General features: G+C 52.5%; 1 protein-coding gene across 1 annotated transcript in view; it reads right to left on the bottom strand.

Moving 5' to 3' along the window:
• The window catches only part of si:ch211-57n23.4 (immunoglobulin superfamily DCC subclass member 3), a 48,879-nt gene that overhangs the window by 15,561 nt on the left and 14,298 nt on the right, over positions 1–19,020 (bottom strand). Inside the window, exons 2-5 of the mRNA XM_060820624.1 lie at positions 15,549–15,854; positions 14,698–14,842; positions 10,798–10,928; positions 5,446–5,583 (exon numbers count right to left, since the gene is read on the bottom strand). Coding sequence (XP_060676607.1) covers positions 5,446–5,583; positions 10,798–10,928; positions 14,698–14,842; positions 15,549–15,854 — 720 coding nt within the window. The remainder of the gene's footprint in view (positions 1–5,445; positions 5,584–10,797; positions 10,929–14,697; positions 14,843–15,548; positions 15,855–19,020) is intronic.

The raw sequence follows: 19,020 nt of genomic DNA, 5'->3' as shown, positions 1-19,020 counted from the left end.
ATTGAAACTTATTGTATTATGGTCACTACTTCCCAATGGCTCCTTTACTTCGAGGTCCCTGATCAATTCTGGTTCGTTACACAATACCAGATCCAGAATTGCCTTCTCCCAGGTCGGCTCCAGCACCAGCTGTTCTAAGAATCCATCTCTGAGGCACTCCACAAAGTCTCTTTCTTGAGGTCCAATACCATCCTGATTCTCCCAGTCTACCTGCATGTTGAAATCCCCCATAACAACTGTCGTAACATCTTTGCGACAGGCCAATTTCAGCTCCTGATTTAACTTACATCCGACATCCATACTGCTGTCTGGGGGCCTGTAGATAACTCCCAAGAGGGTCTTTTTTAGTCGTGGCTGATAAGTTTCTCAATCCCATTCTCCTGCTTTCTCCCCATAACCCTTGATCCCCTAGATAATCAAGAACGTATCTATCTCTGTCTTAAATACATTCAATGACCTGGCCTCCACAGCCTTCTGTGGCAGTGCATTCCATAGATTCCCCACTCTCTGGCCGAAGAAGTTTCTCCTTATCTCTGTTCTAAAAGGTCTTCCTTTTACTCTAAGGCTGTGCCCTCAGGTCCTAGTCTCTCCTCCCAATGGAAACATCTTCCCTCATAAAAGAGGCTATTTTCTCCACTCACTGATTCCAGTCGTTATTTGAACACGATCCCACACTGGGCTTGAGTATCTTTATGGAACATTGCTGGGACACAGGAGGAAATCTTGTTATGCTCTTTTTGTGAAGATCTAAGAAACTGGCTCATTTATTTATAGCTTTGCTTCTTTTATGTGTTATTAACTTGTGTTCTCATTAATTACTGACAGTCCTGTATGAACATGTTTGTTGATGAACCACCACAGGACCAAGTGCAAAAATTAAACTTATGGTCTATCAGGCCTGGTTTCACACTGGGATCTACCTTGTTCAGTATTACCAAAAGCTGGATCATAAGAAACAGAAGATGATATCTACTGGAAAACTTTTAAACCATCACATTGATTATATTGGATAAATAAATACTTAAATCAAGAACTTAAGACCATACAAATTTGACTCCAAGTAGATTAAAAAACACATTCTAGAGAATTGAAATGGAAAAATAAGCTCCACAAATCCTTCAGTGAAAAGGAGAAGGGATTTACCAATTAACAGAATAAAATTCAAGAACCTTACAGAGGTTTATAAAATCATGAGCACATGGATAAGGTAAATAGATACGGTGTTTTCCCTGGGATGTGAGAGTCCAGAACTAGAGGGCATAGGTTTAGGGTGAGAGGGGAAAGATATAAAGAGACCTAAAGGGCAACCTTTTCACACAGAGGGTGGTACATGTAGGGAATGGACTTCCGGAGGTGGAGGCTGGTACAATTACAATATTTAAAAGGCATCTGGATGGGTATATGAATAGGAAGGGTTTGGAGGGGCATGGGCCAGGTGCTGGCAGGTGGGACTAGACTGGGTTGGGATATCTGGTCGGCATGGACGGGTTGGACCGAAGGGTCTGTTTCCGTGCTGTACATCTCTAGGACTTTATGACTCTATCTACTCTGTCCAAACCGTTCAGTATTCTGTAAGTTTCAATTAGCTCCCCCCTCATCCTTCTAAACTCCATCAAGTATAGACCCAGAGTTCTCAAATCTTCCTCATATGTTAAGCTTTTCATTCCTGGGACCATTCTCACGAACCTCTTTTGAACACCCTCCAGCACCAGTCCATTATTCGTGAGATACGGGGTCCAAAACTGTGCACAATACTCCAAATGTGGCCTGACCAGAGCTTTATAGAGCCTCAGAGGTACATCCCTGCTTTTACATTCAAATCCTCTCAAAATTAATGCTACTGTTGCATTTGCATTCCTAACTATTGATTGAACCTGCAAATGTACTTTGAGAGAATCCTGGACCAGACGATTTGCCACTTCTTTGCCCACTCTCCTATCCTCTCCACCTCCTCAATGCTACCTGCCCCTCTATCTATCTTTGTACCATCTACAAACTTAGCCAAAATGTCTTCAGTTCCTTCATCGAGATTGTTAAGGTATCAAGTGAAAAGGTGTGGTCCCAACACTGAGTCTTGCAGTACACCACTTGTCACCGGCTGCCATCCTGAGAAAGACCCTTTTATCCCCACTCTGCTTTCTGCCAGACAGCCCAGCTTCTCTCCATGCTAACACCGAACCTCTGACACCGTGGGTCCTTATCTTACTCAGCAGCCTCCTGGGCGACACCTTGTCAAAGGCCTTCTTGAAACCCAGGTAGATAACATCCATTGGCTCTCCTTGCTCTAACCTGCTTGTTACTTCCTCAAATAATGTTAGTAGATTTGTTAGACATGACCCTCCCCCTTGCAGAAACCATGCTGACTTTTCCCTACTTTACCATACACTCCCAAGTTTTCAGAAATCTCAGCCTTCCAAGATCTTGCCCATGACCGAGGTTAGGCTAATCAGTCTGTAATTATCCTTTTTTTTGCCTTACTTCCTTTTTAAACAGGATTGTCATGTTTGTGACTTTCCAGTCTTCTGGGATCATCTCTGACTCTAGAAATTCCTGAAAGTTCACACCACTAATGCCTTCGCTATCTCTTCAGCTATTACCCTTAGAACTCTGGGGTGTAGTCCATCTGGTCCAGGTGATTTATCCACCTTCAGGTCATTCAGTTTTTCTAGCACCTTCTCCTTGGTGATGGCCACCATTCTCTGTGAAGTAATTATTCAGCTCCTCAGCCATTTCCTTGTTCTCCACTACTATCTCTCCAGCATCATTTTCCAGTGGGTAAAAACAATGACTGCAGATGCTGGAAACCAGATTCTGGATCAGTGGTGCTGGAAGATCACAGCAGTTCATGCAGCATCCAACGAGCAGCGAAATCAACGTTTCGGGTATTCCTGATGAAGGGCTTTTGCCCAAAACGTCGATTTCGCTGTTCGTTGGATGCTGCCTGAACTGCTGTGCTCTTCCAGCACCACTGATCCAGAATCATTTTCCAGTGGCCCAATGTCCACTTTTGCCCTTTATATATCTGAACAAACTCCTACAGTCTTTCTTTCTTTATATTATTGGCTAGCTTACTGTCATATTTATTCTTATTCCTTTTCCTGTTGCCCTCTGTTGGTCTTTGTAAGTTTCTCACTGCCCTTTGCCACATTATATGCTTTCTCTTTTGCTTTGATACTATCCCTGCCTTCCCTAGTCAGCCACGGTTGCCTCACCTTCCCTGTACCATGCTTCTTTTCCCTCTGGATGAATCTCTGTTGTGTCTCCTGAATTACTCCCAGAAACTCCTGCCATTGCTGTTCCACTGTCTTTCCTGCTAGGCTCCTCTCCCAGTCTATTCTACCCAGCTCTCCCTCATGCCTTTGCAGCTGCCTTTGTTCAGCTGTAGTACCATCACCGTTGTTTCTATCGTCTGCCTCTCAAATTGCAGAGTAAATTCTATCATGTTATGCTCACTGCATCCTCAGGATTCCTTCTCGGGTCTGTCTCAATGCACAACACTAAGTCCAGTATTGCCTGTTCCCTCGTGGGCTCTATCATAAGCTGCTCCAAAAAACCTCTCTCATAGACACCCCACCAATTCCTTTACTTGTCTGATTTTCCCAGACCACCTGGATACTGAAATCCCCCATGATCACTGTAACGTTGCCTTGCCCACACATCTTTTCTACCTCCTGGTGTATCTTGTGCCCCAGCTTCTGACTAATGTTCGGAGGCCTGTACATAACTCCAATGTGGTTTTTCACCTTTGCTGTTCCTCAATCCTACCCACCCTGCTTCTATTTTATCTATTCCCTTCATAATTTTATATGTTTTTATAAGATCACCCCTTAATTCTTTTAAATTCCAACGACTAAAATCCCAGTCTACTCAATCTCTGCTCATAAGAAAGTCCTTCCATTTCTGGGATCAGCCTGGTGTACCTTCTCAGGACTATCTCCAGTGCTAGAAACCTTCCTTCAATAAGCAGCCTCAGTATCTTGTATCAAGCTGTCTTGTATAGTTTTGGCAAAACTTCCTTAATTTATATTCCATTCCCTTTGAAATGGATCCTAACTCTGTGATAAATTCACAAGGTTTCTCAAATTCCTCTGTACTTCAGCTTTCTGCGGTCTTTCTCCATTTAAACAATATCCTCTATTCTTCCTGTCAAAGTGTATAACCTCACATTTTCTTTTTAGAGCTCTCTCTCTACCAATGGAGAAAATGCCTTCCTAATCACTCTATCCATGCTTCTCAATCTTATAGACCTCTCTCAACCTTCACTGTACTAAGGAGACCAACCCAAATCTACCTTTCGTTCCTTATAGCTCAAACTCTCTGGCCCAGGCAGCATCTTTGTAAATCCCTGATGCTGTGCTAACCACTGGGGCACTATGGGTAATTTAGCATGGCCAATCCACCCTAATCTTCACAATCCTGGGGCACTATGGGTAATTTAGCATGGCCAATCCATCTTAACCTTCACATCTTTGGACTGTGGGTGAAAACCAGAGCAGCTGGAAGAAACCCACACAGACACAAGGAGAATGTGCAAACCCCACATGGACGGTCGCCTGAGGCAGGAATCGAACCGGGTTCCTGGCGCTGTGAGGCAGCAGTGCTAACCACCAAGCTGCCCCTATATGTTGAGCACTTTCCATGTTTTAGCAGCCACCTCTGTCGAAAGGTCACCACTGAATAGATCCAACACTGGATCAGCTGCACCAACTTAGCCTTTTACACACTGCGCCAGTGAGTATTTGACAATAAAGAGCTCTGTAACTCTACACAGCAGTGCACAAAGCAATTGTTGTCACCACACTCCTGTACTACAGTGAGACCTGGACTAGGGAAATTTCACCAGCAACGCCTCCCGAGATGCACTGAGTGAACCATAAGACAAATATTATAGTTCTTCTTGAAGCCAGCTCTGCATGCACTCAAGCAAAAGCCAGTTACAGTGCGCCTGGGAGGCTGAAAATCGTCTTCCCTGCTGGGTCCCGTCTTGCCAACCTTTTCAGCGTTTCAGGGTGGACAAAGAAAACACTGCACAGGCTCTCTGAAGCTCTCCCTGACGCATGAGCGGCTTTGAGGAGCTCACCACAAAATTGGGTCAGAATGGTGACACTGTGCCCAGCAAGTTGCAGCATGTCTCGAATCTAAAGTTAATGATGAGGCAGGAAAGAAAGCAAATCCTGCAATTTGGGTTCAGAACTTGGTGGGATGTCCTGCTCCGTGTGCCCAAGGTAAACTGGCCACTTCAGTCACGTGAAGACCCATGACAGAAACACACAGCCTGGGAATTGAGAGACTGCTGACAATGACGTGACAGTCTGGGAGTAAGGTATGCTGGGATTGGGAGTGTGTGCATTTTTATTGGGGTTGACCTCAGGTGTTCCTGGCAGAATCTGACCCCCACCCCGGTCACTCAGCTCTGTGACACTTCTGATCCTGTCTCACACTCACCGAGGCGGCTCCAGGACACAATAGGTTTAGGATTTCCTGTGGCAATGCACTCCAATATGGCCGTTTGGTGTATGGTTAGGGTGAGGTTCTGTGGGCCTGAGAGGATCACAGGTTCCTGGTCCGCCTGGGGAGATGAAACTGGGAAATAATTAAGAAACACATCAGAAGCAGCAGACAGCTGGGCCTGACCTCACATAGAGGGACTGGAGATCGGTTATGATGGCGGGCGGGAGTGGGGAAGATGAGGGTTAGGGAGCTGGTAGGAACCATAATGAGGATGGGGGTTAGGAGATGGGTAGGAACCATAATGAGGACGGGGGTTAGGAAGATGGATAGGAACCATAATGAGGATGGGGGTTACGGAGATGGATAGGAACCATAATGAGGATGGGGGGTTAGGGAGATGGATAGGAACCATAATGAGGATGGGGGGTTAGGGAGAGGGTGAGAGATGATAACGAGGATGAGGATTAGGGAGCTGGTAGGAACCATAATGAGGATGGGGGTTAGGAGATGGATAGGAACCATCATGAGGATGGGGGTTAGGGAGATGGATAGGAACCATAATGAGGATGGGGGTTAGGGAGATGGGTAGGAACCATAATGAGGATGGGGGGTTAGGGAGATGGATAGGAACCATAATGAGGATGGGGGTTAGGGAGATGGATAGGAACCATCATGAGGATGGGGGTTAGGGAGATGGATAGGAACCATCATGAGGATGGGGGTTAGGGAGATGGATAGGAACCATCATGAGGATGGGGGTTAGGGAGATGGATAGGAACCATAATGAGGATGGGGGTTAGGGAGATGGGTAGGAACCATAATGAGGATGGGGGTTAGGGAGATGGGTAGGAACCATAATGAGGACGGGGGTTAGGGAGAGGGTGAGAGATGATAACGAGGATGAGGATTAGGGAGCTGGTAGGAACCATAATGAGGATGGGGGTTAGGAGATGGATAGGAACCATAATGAGGACAGGGGTTAGGGAGAGGGTGAGAGATGATAACGAGGATGAGGATTAGGGAGCTGGTAGGAACCATAATGAGGATGGGGGTTAGGAGATGGATAGGAACCATAATGAGGATGGGGGGTTAGGGAGATGGGTAGGAACCATAATGAGGATGGGGGGTTAGGGAGAGGGTGAGAGATGATAACGAGGATGAGGATTAGGGAGCTGGTAGGAACCATAATGAGGATGGGGGTTAGGAGATGGATAGGAACCATAATGAGGACGGGGGTTAGGGAGAGGGTGAGAGATGATAACGAGGATGAGGATTAGGGAGCTGGTAGGAACCATAATGAGGATGGGGGTTAGGAGATGGATAGGAACCATAATGAAGATGGGGGTTAGGGAGATGGGTAGGAACCATAATGAGGATGGGGGGTTAGGGAGAGGGTGAGAGATGATAACGAGGATGAGGATTAGGGAGCTGGTAGGAACCATAATGAGGATGGGGGTTAGGGAGATGGATAGGAACCATAATGAGGATGGGGGTTAGGGAGATGGATAGGAACCATAATGAGGATGGGGGTTAGGGAGATGGGTAGGAACCATAATGAGGATGGGGGTTAGGAGATGGGTAGGAACCATAATGAGGATGGGGGGTTAGGGAGAGGGTGAGAGATGATAACGAGGATGAGGATTAGGGAGCTGGTAGGAACCATAATGAGGATGGGGGTTAGGGAGATGGATAGGAACCATAATGAGGATGAGGGTTAGGGAGCTGGTGAGAGATGATATTGAGGATGAGGGTGAGGGAGATGGTGAGAGATGATATTGAGGATGAGGGTTAGGGAGCTGGTGAGAGATGATATTGAGGATGAGGGTTAGGGAGCTGGTGAGAGATGATATTGAGGATGAGGGTTAGGGAGATGGTGAGAGATGATATTGAGGATGAGGGTTAGGGAGCTGGTGAGAGATGATATTGAGGATGAGGGTTAGGGAGATGGTGAGAGATGATATTGAGGATGAGGATTAGGGAGATGGTGAGAGATGATATTGAGGATGAGGGTTAGGGAGATGGTGAGAGATGATATTGAGGATGAGGGTTAGGGAGATGGTGAGAGATGATATTGAGGATGAGGGTTAGGGAGTTGGTGAGAGATGATATTGAGGATGGGGGTTAGGGAGCTGGTGAGAGATGATATTGAGGATGAGGATTAGGGAGATGGTGAGAGATGATATTGATGATGAGGGTTAGGGAGCTGGTGAGAGATGATATTGAGGATGAGGGTTAGGGAGCTGGTGAGAGATGATATTGAGGATGAGGGTTAGGGAGATGGTGAGAGATGATATTGAGGATGAGGATTAGGGAGATGGTGAGAGATGATATTGAGGATGAGGGTTAGGGAGATGGTGAGATGATATTGAGGATGAGGGTTAGGGAGATGGTGAGAGATGATATTGAGGATGGGGGTTAGGGAGCTGGTGAGAGATGATATTGAGGATGAGGGTTAGGGAGCTGGTGAGAGATGATATTGAGGATGAGGATTAGGGAGCTGGTGAGAGATGATATTGAGGATGAGGATTAGGGAGATGGTGAGAGATGATATTGAGGATGAGGGTTAGGGAGCTGGTGAGAGATGACATTGAGGATGAGGATTAGGGAGATGGTGAGAGATGATATTGAGGATGAGGGTTAGGGAGATGGTGAGAGATGATATTGAGGATGAGGATTAGGGAGATGGTGAGAGATGATATTAGGGATGAGGGTGAGGGAGATGGTGAGAGATGATATTGAGGATGAGGGTTAGGGAGCTGGTGAGAGATGATATGGAGGATGCGGGTTAGGGAGATGGTGAGAGATGATATTGAGGATGAGGGTTAGGGAGATGGTGAGAGATGATATTGAGGATGAGGGTTAAGGAGCTGGTGAGAGATGATATTGAGGATGAGGGTTAGGGAGCTGGTGAGAGATGATATTGAGGATGAGGGTTAGGGAGCTGGTGAGAGATGATATTGAGGATGAGGGTTAGGGAGCTGGTGAGAGATGATATTGAGGATGAGGGTTAGGGAGCTGGTGAGAGATGATATTGAGGATGAGGGTTAGGGAGCTGGTGAGAGATGATATTGAGAATGAGGGTTAGGGAGATGGTGAGAGATGATATTGAGGATGAGGGTTAGGGAGATGGTGAGAGATGATATTGAGGATGAGGGTTAGGGAGCTGGTGAGAGATGATATTGAGGATGAGGGTTAGGGAGTTGGTGAGAGATGATATTGAGGATGAGGGTTAGGGAGCTGGTGAGAGATGATATTGAGGATGAGGGTTAGGGAGCTGGTGAGAGATGATATTGAGGATGAGGGTTAGGGAGCTGGTGAGAGATGATATTGAGGATGAGGGTTAGGGAGATGGTGAGAGATGATATTGAGGATGAGGGTTAGGGAGCTGGTGAGAGATGATATTGAGGATGAGGGTTAGGGAGCTGGGTAGGAACCATATTGAGAATGAGAGTTAGGGAGAGGGTGAGAGATGATAATGAGGACAAGATAAAGGAGAGGGAGGACTGTGGGGTGAGGCAGGGAGGGAGGGCTGTTGAGGGCTCTGGAGGAAGAAGGAGAGTGATGGGAGGCCCATGAAGGGAGAGGGAAGCTTTTCGTGGTAAGGGTAGGGGCAGTGGAGGGTGAGGGATAGTTATTGAAGGTGAGAGGTTATTGAAGCTGTGTTACGGAGAGTGGGACAGGTTTGTGGAAGAGGAGGGAGGGTTATGGAGGATAAGGGATGATTATTGAGGGTGCGAGAGGGTTATTAGATTGGATTACTTACAGTGTGGAAACAGGCCCTTCAGCCCAACAAGTCCACACCGACCCGTCGAAGCGCAACCCACCCATACCCCTACATTTAACCCTTACCTAACACTACGGGCAATTTAGCATGGCCAATTCACCTGACCCGCACATCTTTGGACTGTGGGAGGAAACCGGAGCACCCGGAGGAAACCCACGCAGACACAGGGAGAACGTGCAAACTCCACACAGTCAGTCGCCTGAGTCGGGAATTGAACCCGGGTCTCAGGCGCTGTGAGGCAGCAGTGCTAAGGAGGGTTGTGGAGGGTGAGCAATGATTGAAGGTGAGGGAGGATTGTGGAGGGTGAGAGAGAGGGTTATTGAGGGTAAGGGAGGGTTATTGAGGGTGAGGGAGGATTGTAGAGGGTGAGAGAGAGGGTTATTGAGGGTAAGGGAGGGTTATTGAGGGTGAGGGAGGATTGTAGAGGGTGAGAGAGAGGGTTATTGAGGGTGAGGGAGGGTTATTGAGGGTGAGGACGGTTACTGAAGGTAAGGGAGGGTTATTGAAGGTGAGGGAGGATTGTGGAGGGTGAGGGTGGGTTATTGACAGTGAGAGAGAGTTATTGATGGTGAGAGAGGGTGATTGAAGGTAAGGGAGGGTTGTGGAGGGTGAAGTAGGATTGTGGATGGTGAGGCACAGCTGGAGGATTGTGGAGGGTGAGGGAGGGATGTGGAGGGTGAGGGAGGGTTACAGAAGGTGATGTAGGATTGTGGAGGGTGAGGCACAGCTGGAGGGTTGTGGAGGGTGAGGGAGGGATGTGGAGGGTGAGGGAGGGTTACAGAAGGTGATGTAGGATTGTGGAGGGTGAGGCACAGCTGGAGGGTTGTGGAGGGTGAGGGAGGGATGTGGAGGCTGAGGGAGGGTTGTGGAGGGCGAGGGAGGGATGTGGAGGGTGAGGGAGGGATGTGGAGGGCAAGGGAGGGATGTGGAGGGTGAGGGAGGGTTACAGAAGGTGATGTAGGGTTGTGGAGGGTGAGGCACAGCTGGAGGGTTGTGGAGGGTGAGGGAGGGATGTGGAGGGTGAGTGAGGGATGTGGAGGCTGAGGGAGGGTTACAGAAGGTGATGTAGGGTTGTGGAGGGTGAGGGAGGGTTGTGGAGGGTGAGGGAGGGACGTGGAGGGTGAGGGAGGATTACAGAAGGTGATGTAGGATTGTGGAGGGTGAGGAGGATTGTGGAGGGTGAGGGAGGGTTGTGGAGGGTGAGGGAGGGACGTGGAGGCTGAGGGAGGGTTACAGAAGGTGATGTAGGATTGTGGAGGGTGAGGAGGATTGTGGAGGGTGAGGGAGGGTTGTGGAGGGTGAGGGAGGGACGTGGAGGCTGAGGGAGGGTTACAGAAGGTGATGTAGGATTGTGGAGGGTGAGGAGGATTGTGGAGGGTGAGGGAGGGTTGTGGAGGGTGAGGGAGGGATGTGGAGGGTGAGGGAGGGACGTGGAGGGTGAGGGAGGGACGTGGAGGGTGAGGGAGGATTACAGAAGGTGATGTAGGATTGTGGAGGGTGAGGGAGGGATGTGGAGGCCGAGGGAGGGTTACGGAAGCTGAAGGCCGTGCTGTGGTCCTGACCTGACAGGCTGAGTGTAGCCTCCTGGCTGGCCCGGGTGTTTGCAATGTTGACTGCCACACAGCGGTAGGAGCCCAGGTCCTGTTGCTGTACCCGGGTGATCTGAAGAACTCCAGTTGGTAGCAGGGTATACCTGGAGATAAAAGCAGAGGCAGTCATGCTTTCCACACTCTGTCACAGCATGGCACAGGGAATGACAGTGCTCCACACCTCACAGCCTTACAGACAACAGCAGGATGTGGAGAGAGGGCTGCAGACAAGTTAAATTCAGCCACAGTGAGGTAAAACACCACTAAATAACCACTTGTCTGAGACACAAGCAGAGGATTCAACAGTGCTCTGTGACACCAAGTAATAGTACCAGCTTTTCATCAAAATACTGGCTGCTGGATCTTTAAGTGTATGACACCTAAAACACTGGCTCCTGCTGAACCCTTCAGTACTGACTCTCCAACAGTGCCCGCTCCCTCAGCACTGACCCTCTGACAGTGCGGCAATCCCTCAGTACTGACCCTCCGACACTGCCCACTCCCTCAGCACCGACTCTCCGACAGTGCCTGCTCCCTCAGCACTGACCATCTGACAGTGCCCGCTCCCTCAGCACCAACCCTCCGACAGTCTGACACTCCCTCAGCAGTGACCCTCCGACAGTGCGCCACTCCCTCAGCACTGACCCTCCGACAGTGCCCACTCCCTCAGCAGTGACCCTCCGATAGTGCGGCACTCCCTCAGTACTAACACTCTGACAGTGCGGCACTCCCTCAGCAATGACCCTCCGACAGTGCGCCACTCCCTCAGCACTGACCCTCCGACAGTGCGGCGCTCACTCAGCACTGACCCTCTGGCAGAGCCCGTTCCCTCAGCACTGACCCTCTGACAATGCTCACTCCCTCAGCACCGACTCTCCGACAGTGCCTGCTCCCTCAGCACTGACCATCTGACAGTGCCCGCTCCCTCAGCACCAACCCTCCGACAGTCTGACACTCCCTCAGCAGTGACCCTCCGACAGTGCGCCACTCCCTCAGCACTGACCCTCCGACAGTGCCCACTCCCTCAGCAGTGACCCTCCGATAGTGCGGCACTCCCTCAGTACTAACACTCTGACAGTGCGGCACTCCCTCAGCAATGACCCTCCGACAGTGCGCCACTCCCTCAGCACTGACCCTCCGACAGTGCGGCGCTCACTCAGCACTGACCCTCTGGCAGAGCCCGTTCCCTCAGCACTGACCCTCTGACAATGCTCACTCCCTCAGCATTGACCGTTTGATAGTGCGCGACTCCCTCCACACTGTCCCTCCGACAGTGCCCGCTCCCTCAGCACTGCCCCTCCGACAGTTCCCACTTCCTCAACACTGACCCTCCGACAGTGCGGCGCTCCCTCAGCACTGACTCTCTGACAATGGCCGCTCCCTCAGCACCGACCCTCCGACAGTCCGGCACTCCCTCAGCACTGACCCTCCGACAGTGTGGCACTCCCTCAGCACTGACCCTCCAACACTGCGCCACTCCCTTAGCACTGACCCTCCGACAGTGCGCCTCTCCCTCAGCACTGACCCTCCGACAGTTCCCACTCCCTCAGCACTGACCCTCCGACAGTCCGGCACTCCCTCAGCACTGACCCTCCGACAGTGTGGCACTCCCTCAGCACTGACCCTCCAACACTGCGCCACTCCCTTAGCACTGACCCTCCGACAGTGCGCCTCTCCCTCAGCACTGACCCTCCGACAGTTCCCACTCCCTCAGCACTGACCCTCCGACAGTTCCCACTCCCTCAGCACTGACCCTCCGACAGTCCGGCACTCCCTCAGCACTGACCCTCCGACAGTGTGGCACTCCCTCAGCACTGACCCTCCGACAGTGCGCCTCTCCCTCAGCACTGACCCTCCGACAGTGCCCACTCCCTCAGCACTGACCCTCCGACAGTCTGGCACTCCCTCAGCACTGACCCTCCGACAGTGCGCCTCTCCCTCAGCACTGACCCTCCGACAGTGCCCACTGCCTCAGCACTGACCCTCCGACAGTGCCCACTGCCTCAGCACTGACCCTCCGACAGTGCCCACTCCCTCAGCACTGACCCTCCGACAGTGCAGCACTCTCTCAGCACTGACCCTCCGACAGTTCCCACTCCCTCAGCACTGACCCTCCGCCAGTCCGGCACTCCCTCAGCACTGACCCTCCGACAGTCCGGCACTCCCTCAGCACTGACCCTCTGACATTGCGCCACTCCCTCAGCACTGACCCTCTGACAGTGCGCCACTCCCTCAGCACTGACCCTCCGACAGTGCGCCACTACCTCAGCACTGACCCTCCGACAGTGCGCCACTACCTCAGCACTGACCCTCCGACAGTGCGCCACTCCCTCAGCACTGACCCTCTGACAGTGGTCGCTCCCTCAGCACTGACCCTCTGACAGTGCGCCACTCCCTCAGCACTGACCCTCTGACAGTGCGCCACTCCCTCAGCACTGACCCTCCGACAGTACCCACTCCCTCAGCACTGACTGTCCGACAGTGCCCGCTCCCTCAGCACTGACCCTCCGACAGTGCCCACTCCCTCAGCACTGACCGTCCGACAGTGCGGCACTTCCTCAGCACTGACCCTCCGACAGTGCGGCACTCCCTCAGCGCTGACCTCTGACAGTGCGGCACTCCCTCAGCGCTAATCCTCCGACAGTGCCCACTCCCTCAGCGCTGACCGTCTGACAGTGCCAGCTCCCTCAGCACTGACCCTCCGACAGTACCCACTCCCTTAGCACTGACTGTCCGACAGTGCCCGCTCCCTCAGCACTGACCCTCCGACAGTGCCCGCTCCCTCAGCACTGACCCTCCGACAGTGCCCGCTCCCTCAGCACTGACCCTCTGACAGTGGTCGCTCCCTCAGCACTGACCCTCTGACAGTGCGCCACTCCCTCAGCACTGACCCTCTGACAGTGCGCCACTCCCTCAGCACTGACCCTCTGACAGTGCCCACTCCCTCAGCACTGACCCTCCGACAGTGTGGCACTTCCTCAGCACTGATCCTCCAACAGTGCGGCACTCCCTCAGCGCTGACCTCTGACAGTGCGGCACTCCCTCAGCGCTAATCCTCCGACAGTGCCCACTCCCTCAGCGCCTACCGTCTGACAGTGCCAGCTCCCTCAGCACTGACCCTCCGACAGTGCCCACTCCCTCAGCACTGACCGTCCGACAGTGCGGCACTTCCTCAGCACTGACCCTCCGACAGTGCGGCACTCCCTCAGCGCTGACCTCTGACAGTGTGGCACTCCCTCAGCGCTAATCCTCCGACAGTGCCCACTCCCTCAGCGCTGACCGTCTGACAGTGCCAGCTCCCTCAGCACTGACCCTCCGACAGTACCCACTCCCTCAGCACTGACTGTCCGACAGTGCCCGCTCCCTCAGCACTGACCCTCCGACAGTGCCCACTCCCTCAGCACTGACCGTCCGACAGTGCGGCACTTCCTCAGCACTGACCCTCCGACAGTGCGGCACTCCCTCAGCGCTGACCTCTGACAGTGCGGCACTCCCTCAGCGCTAATCCTCCGACAGTGCCCACTCCCTCAGCGCTGACCGTCTGACAGTGCCAGCTCCCTCAGCACTGACCCTCCGACAGTACCCACTCCCTTAGCACTGACTGTCCGACAGTGCCCGCTCCCTCAGCACTGACCCTCCGACAGTGCCCGCTCCCTCAGCACTGACCCTCCGACAGTGCCCGCTCCCTCAGCACTGACCCTCCGACAGTGCCCGCTCCCTCAGCACTGACCCTCCGACAGTACCCACTCCCTTAGCACTGACTGTCCGACAGTGCCCGCTCCCTCAGCACTGACCCTCCGACAGTGCCCGCTCCCTCAGCACTGACCGTTTTGAATGATCACTCTAATTGGTTGTTGGAAATCTGCAACTTACCTGGCATCCTCCATGTTCAAAGGAACCCGGTTGAGTTCCCAGGTTATCTTGGCTTCAGGAATCCCGAAGATATGGCACTCAAACCGGGCCACTCCTCCCAGCTGCACCTTCATGGATTGAGGGTGGGTTTGAAACCGAGGCAAAGCTGGAAGGGGAGACCGACAGGAATAGTGAGAGGCATTCATTAAGCTTACTCACCAAGGTTTCAGATAAGACACAGGTTTGACCAGTTAGAGAGAGGATGAAGCACAAGGAGGGTATCTCAGCGACACAGGGAGGAATCAGAAATGACCAGGTATTGTGGGAGGGTGAGGGAATGAGGGGAGAAGTGAAGGAGTGAGGACTCCAGGGTAGGGATGCAGTGAGGGTGAGGCTGAAGGTAGGGTAGGGTGTAGTCTGAGTGAGGATGAGGGATTGAGGGGAACAGACATAAGAGAGAGAGACAAAATCCAGAGAGAGAGAGAGAATGGGGGAAGAGAGAGAGAGAGTGAAAATGGGAGAGTGAAAGAATAGGAGAGAGAGAGAAAAAAATGAGAGAGAAGGAGGGAGGAATCTGGAGGAGTCTGGTTGAGAGATAGAGATACAAAGAGAGAATGAGAAGTGGAGGGAGGAATCTGGGGGATATGGGTGAGAGAGAAAATGAGAGCGGGAGGTATCTGGAGAGAGATATCGGTGAGAGAGAGAGGGAGAAATCTGGAGGGATATGGGTGAGAGAGTGAGAATGAGAAAGAGAGAGGGAGGAATTTGGAGGGGTCTGGGTGAGACAGCGAGATACAATAAGAGAGAGAGAGAGAGAGAGAGGTGTGGCAGTGATAGCTGCAGGTGAAGGGAATGAGGCAGGTACCACCTACTTGCCACCTGCACTCGGGCCTTGCGACTGAGCAGAATGCCAAATCGATTTCGCGCCGTACAATCGTATTCCCCGACATCTGATTCGTTGTTCTCCTTTCTCTTCAGAAAGTTGCAGATACAGAGTGAACCATTTTGGAGGACTGAGATACGGCCTCTGCCCAGCAGCGGTAAACCATCCTTCCTCCAAGTGATGGTGATGGGCTGCACCCCTTCCACTTGGCAGTTTAACATCAGCGCTCGGTCCCTCACTGCGATCACATCACTTGGTTCTTCCACAAAATATAACTCGGAGAACAAGCCTCCATCTGTAATACACAATAGGGAAACGTCATGTTATACATCAGGATAGTGTGGCCCAGTCCCCCAGCAGCACTCAGCACTGGGCCCCTAACCTCAGGAATGTTTAATCAGGACAGTGTGACCCAGTCCCCCAGCACTGGGCCCCTAACCTCAGGAATGTTTAATCAGGACAGTGTGGCCCAGTCCCCCAGCAGCACTGGGCCCCTAACCTCAGGAATGTTTAATCAGGACAGTGTGGCCCAGTCCCCCAGCAGCACTGGGCCCCTAACCTCAGGAATGTTTAATCAGGACAGTGTGGCCCAGTCCCCCAGCAGCACTGGGCCCCTAACCTCAGGAATGTTTAATCAGGACAGTGTGGCCCAGTCCCCCAGCACTGGGCCCCTAACCTCAGGAATGTTTAATCAGGACAGTGTGACCCAGTCCCCCAGCAGCACTGGGCCCCTAACCTCAGGAATGTTTAATCAGGACAGTGTGGCCCAGTCCCCCAGCACTGGGCCCCTAACCTCAGGAATGTTTAATCAGGACAGTGTGACCCAGTCCCCCAGCACTGGGCCCCTAACCTCAGGAATGTTTAATCAGGACAGTGTGACCCAGTCCCCCAGCAGCACTGGGCCCCTAACCTCAGGAATGTTTAATCAGGACAGTGTGACCCAGTCCCCCAGCACTGGGCCCCTAACCTCAGGAATGTTTAATCAGGACAGTGTGACCCAGTCCCCCAGCAGCACTGGGCCCCTAACCTCAGGAATGTTTAATCAGGACAGTGTGACCCAGTCCCCCAGCAGCACTGGGCCCCTAACCTCAGGAATGTTTAATCAGGACAGTGTGACCCAGTCCCCCAGCAGCACTGGGCCCCTAACCTCAGGAATGTTTAATCAGGACAGTGTGACCCAGTCCCCCAGCACTGGGCCCCTAACCTCAGGAATGTTTAATCAGGACAGTGTGACCCAGTCCCCCAGCACTGGGCCCCTAACCTCAGGAATGTTTAATCAGGACAGTGTGACCCAGTTCCCCAGCACTGGGCCCCTAACCTCAGGAATGTTTAATCAGGACAGTGTGACCCAGTCCCCCAGCACTGGGACCCTAACCTCAGGAATGTTTAATCAGGACAGTGTGACCCAGTCCCCCAGCACTGGGCCCCTAACCTCAGGAATGTTTAATCAGGACAGTGTGACCCAGTCCCCCAGCACTGGGCCCCTAACCTCAGGAATGTTTAATCAGGACAGTGTGGCCCAGTCCCCCAGCACTGGGCCCCTAACCTCAGGAATGTTTAATCAGGACAGTGTGACCCAGTCCCCCAGCAGCACTGGGACCCTAACCTCAGGAATGTTTAATCAGGACAGTGTGACCCAGTCCCCCAGCACTGGGCCCCTAACCTCAGGAATGTTTAATCAGGACAGTGTGACCCAGTCCCCCAGCAGCACTGGGACCCTAACCTCAGGAATGTTTAATCAGGACAGTGTGACCCAGTCCCCCAGCACTGGGCCCCTAACCTCAGGAATGTTTAATCAGGACAGTGTGACCCAGTCCCCCAGCACTGGGCCCCTAACCTCAGGAATGTTTAATCAGGACAGTGTGGCCCAGTCCCCCAGCAGCACTGGGCCCCTAACCTCAGGAATGTTTAATCAGGACAGTGTGACCCAGTCCCCCAGCAGCACTGGGCCCCTAACCTCAGGAATGTTTAATCAGGACAGTGTGACCCAGTCCCCCAGCACTGGGACCCTAACCTCAGGAATGTTTAATCAGGACAGTGTGACCCAGTCCCCCAGCAGCACTGGGCCCCTAACCTCAGGAATGTTTAATCAGGACAGTGTGACCCAGTCCCCCAGCACTGGGCCCCTAACCTCAGGAATGTTTAATCAGGACAGTGTGACCCAGTCCCCCAGCACTGGGCCCCTAACCTCAGGAATGTTTAATCAGGACAGTGTGACCCAGTCCCCCAGCACTGGGCCCCTAACCTCAGGAATGTTTAATCAGGACAGTGTGACCCAGTCCCCCAGCAGCACTGGGACCCTAACCTCAGGAATGTTTAATCAGGACAGTGTGACCCAGTCCCCCAACAGCACTGGGCCCCTAACCTCAGGAATGTTTAATCAGGACAGTGTGGCCCAGTCCCCCAGCAGCACTGGGCCCCTAACCTCAGGAATGTTTAATCAGGACAGTGTGACCCAGTCCCCCAGCACTGGGACCCTAACCTCAGGAATGTTTAATCAGGACAGTGTGGCCCAGTCCCCCAGCACTGGGCCCCTAACCTCAGGAATGTTTAATCAGGACAGTGTGACCCAGTCCCCCAGCACTGGGCCCCTAACCTCAGGAATGTTTAATCAGGACAGTGTGACCCAGTCCCCCAACAGCACTGGGCCCCTAACCTCAGGAATGTTTAATCAGGACAGTGTGACCCAGTCCCCAGCAGCACTGGGCCCCTAACCTCAGGAATGTTTAATCAGGACAGTGTGACCCAGTCCCCCAGCAGCACTGGGCCCCTAACCTCAGGAATGTTTAATCAGGACAGTGTGACCCAGTCCCCCAGCACTGGGCCCCTAACCTCAGGAATGTTTAATCAGGACAGTGTGGCCCAGTCCCCCAGCAGCACTGGGACCCTAACCTCAGGAATGTTTAATCAGGACAGTGTGACCCAGTCCCCCAGCAGCACTGGGCCCCTAACCTCAGGAATGTTTAATCAGGACAGTGTGGCCCAGTCCCCCAGCAGCACTGGGCCCCTAACCTCAGGAATGTTTAATCAGGACAGTGTGACCCAGTCCCCAGCAGCACTGGGCCCCCTAACCTCAGGAATGTTTAATCAGGACAGTGTGACCCAGTCCCCCAGCACTGGGCCCCTAACCTCAGGAATGTTTAATCAGGACAGTGTGGCCCAGTCCCCCAGCAGCACTGGGCCCCTAACCTCAGGAATGTTTAATCAGGACAGTGTGACCCAGTCCCCCCAGCACTGGGCCCCTAACCTCAGGAATGTTTAATCAGGACAGTGTGGCCCAGTCCCCCAGCAGCACTGGGCCCCTAACCTCAGGAATGTTTAATCAGGACAGTGTGACCCAGTCCCCCAGCACTGGGCCCCTAACCTCAGGAATGTTTAATCAGGACAGTGTGACCCAGTCCCCCAGCACTGGGCCCCTAACCTCAGGAATGTTTAATCAGGACAGTGTGACCCAGTCCCCC

This window comes from Hemiscyllium ocellatum, chromosome 50, assembly GCF_020745735.1.
Source record: "Hemiscyllium ocellatum isolate sHemOce1 chromosome 50, sHemOce1.pat.X.cur, whole genome shotgun sequence".
Lineage (NCBI taxonomy): Eukaryota > Metazoa > Chordata > Chondrichthyes > Orectolobiformes > Hemiscylliidae > Hemiscyllium > Hemiscyllium ocellatum.
This window is presented reverse-complemented; position numbering and strand designations above follow the sequence as displayed.